Source organism: Oryza brachyantha, chromosome 3 (assembly GCF_000231095.2).
Source record: "Oryza brachyantha chromosome 3, ObraRS2, whole genome shotgun sequence".
Classification (NCBI taxonomy): domain Eukaryota; kingdom Viridiplantae; phylum Streptophyta; class Magnoliopsida; order Poales; family Poaceae; genus Oryza; species Oryza brachyantha.
Window position 1 is genome coordinate 8,399,616 of NC_023165.2, and position 12,799 is coordinate 8,412,414.

The 12,799-nt window shown below is 44.6% G+C and overlaps 2 protein-coding genes across 2 annotated transcripts; one reads left to right on the forward strand and one right to left on the reverse strand.

Moving 5' to 3' along the window:
- Positions 1-2,072: 2,072 nt before the first annotated feature.
- LOC102713534 (probable sugar phosphate/phosphate translocator At3g11320) lies at positions 2,073-6,264 on the forward strand. The gene is made up of 4 exons (XM_006651206.3): positions 2,073-2,793; positions 4,029-4,132; positions 4,302-4,530; positions 5,695-6,264. The coding sequence occupies exons 1-4, from the start codon at positions 2,308-2,310 to the stop codon at positions 5,842-5,844; spliced, it is 969 nt and encodes a 322-aa protein (XP_006651269.2). The 5' UTR covers positions 2,073-2,307; the 3' UTR covers positions 5,845-6,264.
- Positions 6,265-7,136: 872 nt separating this feature from the next.
- Positions 7,137-9,827, reverse strand: LOC102703104 (probable RNA-binding protein ARP1). The gene is made up of 6 exons (XM_040522116.1): positions 9,467-9,827; positions 9,160-9,367; positions 8,863-9,028; positions 8,222-8,261; positions 7,853-8,111; positions 7,137-7,472 (listed from the first exon to the last, which is right to left on the reverse strand). The coding sequence occupies exons 1-6, from the start codon at positions 9,698-9,700 to the stop codon at positions 7,447-7,449; spliced, it is 933 nt and encodes a 310-aa protein (XP_040378050.1). The 5' UTR covers positions 9,701-9,827; the 3' UTR covers positions 7,137-7,446.
- Between the last annotated feature and the right edge of the window lie 2,972 nt (positions 9,828-12,799).

Below are 12,799 nucleotides of genomic sequence, written 5' to 3' on the forward strand. Positions count from 1 at the left end.
CCTCCAGGCAGGGGCACGTCGCTGTTTGATAACGTTGAACAGGCATGCTTTGCCCGTGCTGGAACTGGAAGCGGCTCGCTTGACTTGCTCCTCCACCTAACGGGGGGCACGCGGCGTCGCCGTCTACCGCTTCGCCGCCACAACCAGGTGATGCCCCGTCACCGTGTGCTCTCTTCCTGGCCGGGAAGCGATCAGCTCCATTGGTGGAGCAAAGCGACCGGGTCTCTGCACTGCAGGGTCAACGAATTAGGCAGGCAATCACTCGATCGGTTGCCGCGGCAGGGCGTAGCGGAACTCCGGCTGATGATGGGATTTTGGTTGAGGGGTACAGGGTATGTTTAGGTGAGTATCTTTTAGCTGCACATTTTTCTAAAAACTGTTTTTGCCAGAAGCTGCTTTAAGGGCATTTTTAACCCATAACACTAGATATGGTTTCTATAAGCTCTCCATCATCAAGAAACTAGTATTAGACACTACTCTTCCAATACAAACACTATTATTTTCCACTTAAATTTAATATTACTTATCTCACATGATATTTTGGATGTTGTGTAGAAACCATATATCATGTAAGACATGGTTTCATTCTCTTTTCTCATTTATTCACTTGCCACATCATTTTTCATCCTAGGTGGCAACTTATTTAATGTTGTGAACACCATCCTAGTCATTGCGTTGGGAATGCCCTAAACAGTCTATAACTTTTGAGAATCTGTAGCTATAGATTCTGAAAAATGAACTGAGAATCCAGAAGCTAAAGAAGCTGGATTTAGAAGCTTTTCCAGATTCTCAAAAACTGACTACCAAACAGTTACTTTTTAGAATCCGAAGCTTCCCAAATATGCCCTTAGGCCAGTTTCGTGTTCTTTGTCATGCTCTACTGCCAACCATAAGGTCGTCGCCAACTGCGGTTTGCTGCCAAACTTCTGACTCGTAGAGCCTGTACCGCCACTAGCACGGGTGACTGATCACTTGAGGCTATACCGTGGTGGTGCAGTACGACCAAGCACACTCTATTATGTGGCATACTTTTGTGAAGATTACAACGGGCTTGCAGGGAGAAACCTGATTACGACCGGATGTGTTTAAGGGGGAAAAGGTTAGGTTTTGGTCCTCAAAACTTAATAAAAGGTGTATCTCAAGATATAACAGCTTGTTTCAGATAGATTATTATCGTGGATTATTTACTCTGTTATAGAGATGAATTAAATTTATACAAAAGGTGAATATATGGCAGAAGAATTTTCTTTTGAAAAAAGATATTTCAGAGACGCATAGTAGGTAATCTGTGCTAATAAATTGTTGAAATATCTAGAAAGAACGGGGCCGCTGCATTAACTAAACATATACATACAATACCCTCTTTTATTTGTAAGAAAATTTTAAGTAGGCATAAAGAACAATCATTTTAGTTTATATAGTTAATATATGTGAATTTTACATTAGTTTTATTTTAATATCTCTATTCTAAAATATAAGCATTTCTACGTTCTTTAGCAGAGATTAAGATTGACAATGATACTCTTTAATAAAATGAGAAGAATTTTAAATGAAAAATATTTAATATGACAAGTAATAGTATGAAATGATTATATATTTTACATAATTTAAATAAAAATACTTAATTTTTAAAAAAGAGTATGGGAGATTATACTGTATAAATTTAGCTATTTGGCTAGCCACGACATATTTATAAATAAAAAACAATTTATAAATAATATATATATATATGTTTTTAGTGATCTAAAATTCAAGGTAAAAAAATACGATGAAAAAACATAAAATCAGCTCTAACTAAAAATTTAAATTCTACGTACGAGTATAAGTGAAAAACGAGGGTGTTAGAATGTTATGTTGACAAAAAGAAATCTAAATAGCTATGTATGGACGACAAACGTCTGATATGCAGTATATTGAAAAATTACTGCTGGTACTTAAACATGATCTAGCTGGTACTTAAACATGATCTAACTAGTAGCACAAGCCAGGCTGCTCTACTGCCTACTGGTCAATAATAAATAAATAACCTAAACCAGCCTTAGAGAAAGAAAGGCAAAAAAAGGAAGAGAGAAAGAAATCTCGCTCTCCTCTCGGCTCTCGCCACCGTTCTCCCTCCGTCCAGTCATCCACCGAGTCACCGACAGGCGCGTCTCCTCCCTCCCTCCTTCCCATAAACACAGGCTCACGCACACGCCTCCGCCCGGAGGAAGGAAAGAAAGGAAGGCCGCGACCACCCCGACCCCGACCCCGACCTACCACCAATTCCCTCCTCCCTCCCACCAGATCCACGCGGGGACGGCCGCGGCGATGACGGCGAAGGGCGGCGCCGCGCCGTCGCCGGGCGGCGCGGGCGGGCTGGCCAACGGCCGCTTCTTCACGGTGGGGCTCGTCACCGCCTGGTACTCCTCCAACATCGGCGTGCTCCTGCTCAACAAGTACCTCCTCAGCAACTACGGGTTCAAGTACCCGATCTTCCTCACCATGTGCCACATGTCCGCCTGCGCGCTCCTCTCCTACGCCGCCATCGCCTGGCTCCGCGTCGTGCCGATGCAGCTGGTGCGCTCCCGCGTCCAGCTCGCCAAGATCGCCGCGCTCAGCCTCGTCTTCTGCGGCTCCGTCGTCTCCGGGAACGTCTCGCTCCGGTACCTGCCGGTCTCCTTCAACCAGGCCGTTGGCGCCACCACCCCCTTCTTCACCGCCGTCTTCGCCTACATCATGACCGTCAAGAGGGAGTCGTGGGTCACGTACCTCACCCTCGTCCCCGTCGTCACCGGCGTCATGATCGCCAGCGGAGTAAGTTGTTGCTGCCTATTAGTATTCCCTCTATCCCTATCCCGTTTTGATAGATCTGGTGCTGCTACTCTTGGATCTGAGGGGAACCCGGCCTTGGATGGATCGGGGCTCAGCTTTCGTGGGATCTAACAGCTGCGAATAGGCTAAGATGAGGATCTGTTATTGTGCCTTATTGGAATCACAGTACTACGATAGGTGGCCAAGCTTGATATGGTCTTAAGTGCTGATGATTCCTTTCTATTAGGATGGATTTTGTGGATGATGACTGCGGGGACTGAATGATTCATTGATTACTAAATTCCCGACACAAGCGCACCAGCCAATTTGAGTAAAATGCTCCTTTGCCACAGTTGTATTTCCTCCAATTTGTAGGAGTAGCTGACACAGCTCTTTTCAGTATCCTTGTTGTTTTATTGGCCAGAGCAAAATCCAGATAATAGTTTGCTGGATGATTACCAACAGCCATTGAGGGAGATGGGTTCCTCAGTGGGTAGGCATATTCTACTGTAAAACTTCAGTGGTGAAGTTGTGGACGTCCAAGCCTTTTTTTTTTCTTCTGTAGTTAACTACAAAAAATATTTGTTTTTAGCTAACTTTGTTAGTTGAGTTGCAACGCATCGGGATTTGAAGGGTATATTGTGATATTTCAGTGTTGGAGATGGAAATAACCGTTGATTTTGATTGCCATGAAATCAGCATGTGGATTCCTATGATATCACTTTAGATTGACTTCAAGCATTTTCAATGTGTTCTTGAACCTTGTGGTGTTAATTGTGCTGCTTTTATGTTGAGTTCCATGGAGTAAGTACTATGCTGTCAGCTGATAAGAAACAATCGGTGTGCTTCTAGGCACTACAATAATCATAATCATATAATTAGGTAAATTTGAGAAAAGGAGAGAATTTTATAAAGAACAAGAAAGATAACTAATTTTGATGGGCATATTTTGAAGTCGTAGATTATTTAGAGTTGTTATACATGCATAACAAATATGATAAGATTTGTATAATACTTACTAGAGTTGTATGACGAATTTGTGTTTGGCTGTGCAATTGTGTGATGTCTACTGATTTTTAACATTAAATACATCATATTAGGATAGCACATTGTGGTTGGTTAGCAGCATTACATTCAATAGAATTGTGGGAAGTTATATGTACCTTCTCATTTAATTATCTGCTTAAGGGCATATATAAGTCATCAGCTAATGTGGATCATCTAAATTGAACTTACAGGGAGAACCTAGCTTTCATCTGTTTGGATTCATCATGTGTATTGGAGCCACTGCTGCAAGGGCATTGAAGACGGTGTTGCAAGGAATTCTCCTTTCATCTGAGGGGTACCTTTTCTTTTCCTTTTTATGTATAGATCATATCCCGTATCCATGGTCTTGATTCAAATTGTTGCTTTCATGAATAAAGTGATATTCCTGGTTGAGTGTTGTTTAGATTTTTTTTTTTTGTGTTTTTTGGGTAAAATTTGACGCTTCATATTCTGCCATTTTGCAGGGAGAAGCTTAACTCTATGAATTTGCTTTTATACATGGCTCCAATTGCTGTTATTCTCTTGCTTCCTGCTACCATCTTCATGGAGGATAACGTTGTTGGCATTACAATAGAACTGGCCAAAAAGGATTCCACAATTGTTTGGTTGCTGTTGTTCAATTCTTGCTTGGCATATTTTGTCAATTTGACAAATTTCTTGGTGACTAAGCATACTAGTGCATTGACTCTACAGGTATGTCATGGAATCTCACTCTTTGATTTCTGTATGTTCTTATGCTCACGAAGTAATTTTAGATTTCACATTTGTTGCTGAAATATTAGTACAATTTGCCCACCAACTTCCTTACATGATTTAAGAATGACATTTGATTGATTGTTATTACATAACACATCATTATTCACATTCAACAGGAACAAATTTAGCTTATATGAGTTTCACCGTAGTGTTCTGATTATCAGCCGTAGTCAGCTGTTGAGCTTCGAGATATGTTTACTGTGTCCGTTGATTTTAACAAAAAAAATGTTTTATTCAGTCCCCTCTGAAATTTATGTGATTCCTTTGTGGGTACCCTACGATTTTAGCATATTTTGGTCACTTATGAACTATTATGTGGTTCTATTTGCTTCACAGCCCAGATGAGTCAACAATGCCTCTTTTAGTCATATTGGGATGCGGACAACTAATTCACAAATAGCAATAGTCTTCAGTAACTAGCATACAGCTTGACACATTGTACAAGTTATCTGTCAAACCTAATGAGAAGATTGTCTTTTGTACTGTTATTATTGTAATCTTGTGGATAACTAATGCCCAATTCATAATACAAATGGAGAATACAACTTAAATGACCCACATAACAACTATTGCACTATTACGATAATGATATGGATAATGTTGACTATCTAATCCCGTCTCCTGTGCTCCCTCTGAGGTACCAATCAATCTAACTCCTCTCATGGGTCCTCTGTCTTGTGCCTGACCTAGCTCCAGGTCTGAGCAGGCATGTGCCTTGTTCGCCGCTCTGCTCATCTGCTATAGAGCTCCCTCCAATCTGCTCTGTTCTGCCCTGCCTCCCGGTCTCTTGTCTACTTATCTTCCCATCTCTGCTCTGCTTTACACTACCTGCCTCCTTGCTGCTATGATGATGAACCAATAAACCATGCCAATCATTGCATCTTCTGTGCTAATTTTCATATTATGTATGCACTAAACATCATAAATTGATATCTTATGATTTGTGACCACTTGCTGGAGCACAGCATAAATTTGTTCAAGTACTCGTTATTGGATCCTTGGTTAAAATGATATGGACATCAGATTGATCACTGGCTGTAGCAGACTGATGATTGCAAATTTGTGTATCTTAGTTCTAATATCTGCTGTTATTGTTTCCAGGTCCTTGGTAATGCGAAAGGTGCTGTGGCAGTTGTTGTCTCAATTCTGATATTCAGGAATCCCGTATCTGTAACCGGAATGCTCGGTTACACCCTTACAGTAATAGGCGTTATTCTTTACAGTGAATCCAAAAAGCGCAACAAGCCCTGAATATTTTAGAATGCCGTAAATATGGCCATCCTTTCTCATTCCGATGGATGCCCAGAGATAATATATGAGGGGGAACTACATCGGGGACAATTGCAACAAATCCTGCGCTGCATGGAGCCTCAGTGATTGGATAGCAAAGGATAGAAGTCCAATAATACATGTAGTTTACCCATGGGATCTGGGAGGCATTTTGTTTTGCTAATGGAAATGATCAATAGAATATATTTTTTTGTGCTTAGAGAACTGAGGCTCACGCTGCCAACATTGGTTAATACGTTTAGTTCGTGGAAATTGTTTGTCATTCATCGGTTATTGTAAGATCATGTTCTACCATTTTCTTGTTTCTGAAGATTGCATGTACCAAACTTTGATCCGGGACCTCCTAATATATTACGACAGTGAATTTAATCTCACAATGAACTATTGGTGTTACACTGGTGATCTGCTGTATTGTACAGTAGCAAATTTACTCTGAACTTCAGATTGCACCATGAACAATAGTGGAAGCTATTGATGGTCTGTGTGATAGCGTGAACGCATAATTCCATCCTTTCCGGTATGTGTATGTAAGTTCCGTCATAGAGTAGGTTAGGTTTACAAAATGCTAATATATATAGGATTACGTTGTTTTCATCCGTCCAAACAACGAAAATTTCGTGTCTACTGAAATATGTACGATAGCGACTGAATGCACGTCAAATTGCAGTAGAGGTTAGGTTTACAAAATGCTGATATATATAATATATATACACAGGACTGCATTGTTTTCATCTTGTGCAAACAACGAAAATTTCGTGTCTACTGAAATATGTACGATAGGTCGATAGCGACTGAATGCACGTCAAATTGCAGAAGAGAAAGATGATCAGAGTTGGGCCGATTCAGCTTGCGTTCCTATGCATTTAGAGATACACAACATTCTCTGGAAGCATGCGAAGTGTTGGTAAAATGGTAAGTCGATATTTTTGCCATTTAGACAGGAGTAATTCGATGACGTATGATTTCAAGTGTCTGTCCATTTGTACTCCAGCAAACTTTCACTTTTAAACTGTCATGGGATCCATTAAAAGCTTTGCTTTTCTGGAGATAGGCACTGAAGTACCGACCAGAAGAATCAGCGGTTTGGCAGTGTGAGAACTGTCTGAACTGATAACTAAGTTCACATATGTGCACCAAACTTAGAACCTTGATAAAACAATAGGCATAGTAGTATGCAGAGTTGATCAAAGTGGGAACCATACAAAAGTCATATCGAGTAATAGTAACATTTCATCATATAGTTCCACCCAGAATTTTCAGAGAATATATGACGAGATTATGACGATTTATTCAGGTTCACTGTCCCCTGCAGCGATTGGACTACAGACACATGGAAAAAGAAGAGTTTACCATTGAAAAATACGCTGGTAAACGAGAGACGAATTGAATCTTTCTTGTTACAGATTTTGATGGGCGTGCGCCCCCATGGGCGCACGAGTTAGAGAGAATTAAACGAATCGAATAGGCAGCCTAGTCCGACAACCGGACGAACCCTTCATGTGCAGCATGTTAATCGCCAGAGCACCTTTGGCCTCTTAATTCCTCGCACTGTCGCCGTGCCCTTCAACTGCATCCCGTCACCTGCTCCACTGCAGTACATGTACATCACAAACGTGCAGGCAGCAGCCAGTTAGATCTTGCAATTATCTTGCGTCGTGTGTAGCTAGCTGGCTAGCTGCAAACTTTGGGCAGCAAAAGACAATGCACATGCAAAAGCTGTACTCCTACTGATGGTAGTTAAGGTGCGATAGTTGTATCTTCATAGCTGTCTCTCTCTGATTTAAAGGTGAAATTCAGATTCAGACAGTTTCCATGGGTAATCAGTTTAACTCCTTCCTGTGCAATGCAAGTTAGCTACGTTGCAGAATGCATGCATGGATCCTATAGTGCAATCGTTCATCTCAATGTTCCTACAAGAACAACATAATTCGAGCAACAATGCGAGAGGTTATCATGTACCATTATTTACCTTTGGGAGGGGCCATGACGGTGGGCTTCGAGATGATGGCCGGCACGGTGGTGACGGCTGCGGCGGAGACCGGCGGGAAGAAGTGGGCGGCGGGGACGCCCAGCCCCTGCGCGCCATGGTAGTGGTACTGGTAGTACGGGTACACGGGCATCATCCCGTTCGCCGCGAGCATGCCTCCCTGCGCCGCCGCCGGGTACGAGAAGTGCCCCTGCAGGTAGGCCCCGCCCGTGCCATGCGCCGCCGCCGCTTGTCCGAGCTTCTGCTCTCACGTCAAAAATAATAAAAAAAAATCAGTTCATGAACCGTGGCAGCAATGCACAGATTTTGCTGCATCAGAGAGAGAAGAATTGAAGAGATCAGACGGCTTACCGCGTTGTAGCTCAGGTCAGCGACGTAATTCGGGGAGTACCTGATCGAGCACGACGCAAACCAAACCAAACCAATCGATCAGTACTACTAGCGCAAATTATCGCTAGCATAAAGCTTGTTATAATAAGGCAATGAAGGTCAGTCAGATCGCGTAATCAATTGACAACTATGGCTCAGCTTTAACTGCGTGCACATCCGTTAAAAAAATTTTCCCCCTTGCTCTTTTGTGTTCTTTCCCTGCATCCCGTGCAGGACGGCACGTGGGCACGTGAGAGCACGACGAGGCAGCTGGCCGGGGGGCGCGCGGTCCGGTCCATGTCCAGGCTGTGCCTGCGCGCTGCTTGTCGCGTCGCGTGCGCCCCCCCAGCCCCACTGCCACGCATGTGCCCCACCCCCATGCACCGGTCCCCAGCCCCGCGCTCGCGCGCCCCGCCTCTCTCCCGCCGCACGGCGGCCGTGCCAGCCACGTCCCGACACGCGGCCGGGGCTCCGGACACACGGATCCTCGTACGCGCGCGCCGCGCGCCATGGCGGCGCGAATTCTCGCCCGGTTGTTTTTCTGGAGCCGTTTTCTGGGTTTCGAAATGTTGTCGCGCGAAGAGATCGAGAAGGGAGAAGGGGAGAGGGCGGGGTGCACGTACCCGTAGGTGGTGGCGGGGTAGAAGGGGAGCACTCCGTGGTACTGCTGCTGGTGGTGACCGCCGTGGGCGGCGTAGTGCGCGGCCGGCGGCGGTGGCGGCGGCGGCGTCGTGGAGGGGTGGTAGTACCACGGCACCGGCGACATGCCCCTGGACCCCACCGCGATGGCTGCTCGATCGATCGTGGTAAAATTCCCGCGCGCGACGCGCCAAAAGGCATGTGATCTCACTCGTCAGTACGACCGTCGACGCATGTTAACGAACAGCTGTACACTAGCGTGGTTAAAACTGCGTGCGTACCTGGCGCGGGCTGGTGGTGAGGGGAGGGAAGCGCGGGGGCTTGCGGCGCCCCCGGGGTGGCCGGCGGCGAGGGGCGGAGGAGGTGCGGCGGCTGTGCCCGCGGCTTGGCGCCGAGGGACGCGAGGTTGCAGTTGGCGCGGCGACCGTTGATGACCGGTGTGGCGTCCTCGCACGCCTTCTTCGCCGCGTCAGCCTCCTTGAACGTCACCTGCAGTCGCAGTGGTCGCAACCCGTCAGAATCAGAACCGACGAGAGCAAGGCGACGCTAGCTAGCTAGGGGGGGGAGAATTAATGGAAGTGGACTGACGAATCCGTAGCCCTTGGAACGGCCGGTGAGCTTGTCGGAGATGATGACGGCCTCGAGGATGTCGCCGAAGCGCTCGAAGTGCTCGCGGAGCGTGTCCTTGTGCGTCTCCCACGCAAGCCCGCCCACGAACACCTTGGTCAGCGTCGTGTCCCCGAACGCCGCCGGCGGCTGCTGCACCACCACCTGCGGCGGCGGCGGCGGCTGCTGCTGCGGCTGCCCGCCCATCATCGTCATCTCCGCGGTCCCGCGCGCGCGTGCCGACCACCTCAACGAACCCACGGCGCGCGCTGAGCTGAGCCGCTGCGACGTGCGTGCGCGGTTGATGCGAGGAGGCAAGCGAGCGACCTATGGTTGCGCTAGCTACCGCGCTCCTTATATAGACCGGAGTTTTATAAATTCTTGGGGTGAGGGAGGGAGAGTGGTGGTTGGATGGGCTGGATAACGGAAACAGGAGAGCTACTCCTAGCCTGTCGGACTGCTCCTCTAGCCTGGCAGCTCTGTCCTTTGCTATGTGCCTAGAGTAAGTTCAATAATACAATATAGTTAATTATTAGCTAGTTCTAATTCATCTGTAGCGAATTTAATTGTTAATTTATAAAATAGTTATACACAAAACATTATTATATGTCTACATCTGTGTCTTAGAGTCCGTGTGCAGTTGACTACAAATTAGCAACTCTACTCTCTTTTCTCTTATCTTATCTTTTTAAAATATATTTATAGATAGCATGCTATTGTAGCTGCTCTCACTTGGCCTCCCCCTCTCCGACGAGTGTAACTAACCGAAAATTCCTGCATGCTGCAACACACATTCTCTCTCTACTCTAAGTAGATCTATTCTACCTGTAACCTTTCTGTAAAATAGTCATCTTTCGGGTGGTTTAATTAATTTGACAGGGTTCAAATTAGTTGCTCTTATGGCTCGATTCCGTACAATGCATTAGGCTGTGACATGACTCGATAACAAGTTTACAAGTCAGGCTGGACACAATATGAGGAATGGACGAGTGGCCATATGGGGGGAGCTGTACGTGAAGATGGAACCAGCTGGCTCTCTGCAGTTTCGCCTTTAATTACCACACAACGTGCTCGCGCCTTTTATTTGCTTAGCTAGCTAGCTCTCTCTCGGCTGCGTGATCCGACCCTCTTGCATTATATTACTGCGATCTTTAGCTGTTTTCATGTGTAATTTTGAGGATTGAGGGGATTGTGTGATTCTCAGAAAAGAAGCCTTTTCCGTTTCCTTTCCTCGTATTATATTGTACTATTTAGGTTGCCAATCAGGCACCGGGAATGCACAGTCTCTGCATGTGAGTGTATTTTTAAGGGGACAGAAAATACAGTCATACGGTACACCTGAAAGACATCTATAGCTAGCTAGCACGTGAGGGGTATCGGTAGGATCGTGTTATTTTGCTGACAGGAAAACATACGATTCTCAGATCCCAAAAGTATATACACTGCAGGACAGAGTATAGCATACTATATTACTAGTAACTACTCGCTGCTAGTAACAAAAACACGTCCCTGCTCGCCCTTGTCCCGTTGTGTCTCAGGCAAAAAAAAAAAAATTCTAACCTTGAGATGAAGCAGGCTTCTTATTTGAGATCGACTATACCGCATTATGCTTCACCTTTAGATCGATCACTTAACCCTAAAAAAGCCCTCACATAGACATCATTGTGTTCCATAAAGTGCAGCACTAGGGCATGAGCAAACTGATCGAAACTGACCCCAATCCAAATGGACGCTGCATTTGCACGGAGGGGATCGGACAGATCTCGCCGCGTTCATTCGCCGGCACTGCAAAACTTAAAGCTAGCGGACCGATCGATAAACACTCTGATCGATAGCTAGCTAGCAAGGGGAAACAATTTTTAGCACACGGGTGTAGGTATACCCGTGTGCTTGCATGCCATATAAATAGTTATAAAAATATAAAAAATTTGACAAGATAGATTAATATGATTTATGTCACTCCACAAACATGCAAGTTTAAATTCAACCTCAAAACAAACAAAACTGAAACTAAGTATACACATATTCATAATTACTTTTGTTATTTTTGCTACAAATTGTAGAAGTTGAATTTAAACTTGCATATTGGTGGAGTGATATAAATCATATTAAACTATCTTATTAATTTTTTTTATAATTTTTTATAACTATTTAGATGATATGCAAGCAACAGGTGTATATATACCCGTGTGCTAAAAGATTGCTTCCAGCTGGCAAGCAGAATGGCAGTATTTCCGGTGACGCCACCGCGGGACCGGCCTCAGCGTACCGCGCGCACGCTGCCGCGGTCCCGGTCGGCCGGCTCCCCTCCCTCCCTCACGTGAGGAGGGGGCCGCGCCCCTGCGCCCGCTTGGCGTGACGACCGACTGAAGCGACTGCGCGCGGTCGAGCGATTCCGATCGAGTGATGAGTGGACGCATCGCCAAGTTTTGCCACCTGCCTGCCTCCCGCCCGGTCCATCCGTCATCCGCGACCGATCGATGGGATGCAAAAGGTCTAGTGAATGTACGTGTGTCCGTTAACCAGCATGAATATTTCATATATATAGAAACGTCGAGTATTTAAATTTTATATATACAACTTTTTAATGTATAACTTTTATAGATATATTTTTTAAGATGGTATTTTCATGTAGATATTTTTCTACTACATACTTTATATGCTACAAATATGAATCTATGTATACATTTTATATGCATAAATTTTTTAGTATAAAAATAAAACTTTATACATATGAATAAAAATTAAATATATAAACTTTAATGTATATGGATCTGTTCGGACGGATTAACGGACGTGCAAACGTTAGTCCGTTAGACCCATCCGAATGCCCGATGGGAGGAGAGTCTGTCCTTTATTTTCCTTGCGATATGATTCACCATGACTTAACGTTGGACTCGCGCAGGCAGTCGCTAGACGCGCGCCCCGTGCATGCACCACCGGATGCGGCCCTTGCTCGATCGATCTATCTCGGTTGTCGGCAAATCTAGCCACCAGCGTTCGCGAAACCGCCCTCTGGGAGACGGTTACAGTATAGTACGTTTAGTTGAATTTTATTCTAATTTAAAATTTGAACATATTAAATAAATCCAAATAATTTTTTTCTAAAAGCAGTGCTTGATTTCAATTGCTATCTTGTGTCCAAAGTTTATGAAAATAATAAAGTATACTTTACGTTTTGGTACTCCACCATAATTGGGGAAAATACTTAAAAGACAAATTAAACATAGGTTGAAATTTTATTTCTTCTTTTAAAAAAACCATTAAAGATTATGCCAACAAATTAATGTAATGCTACATTATTTTTTAGAGCCA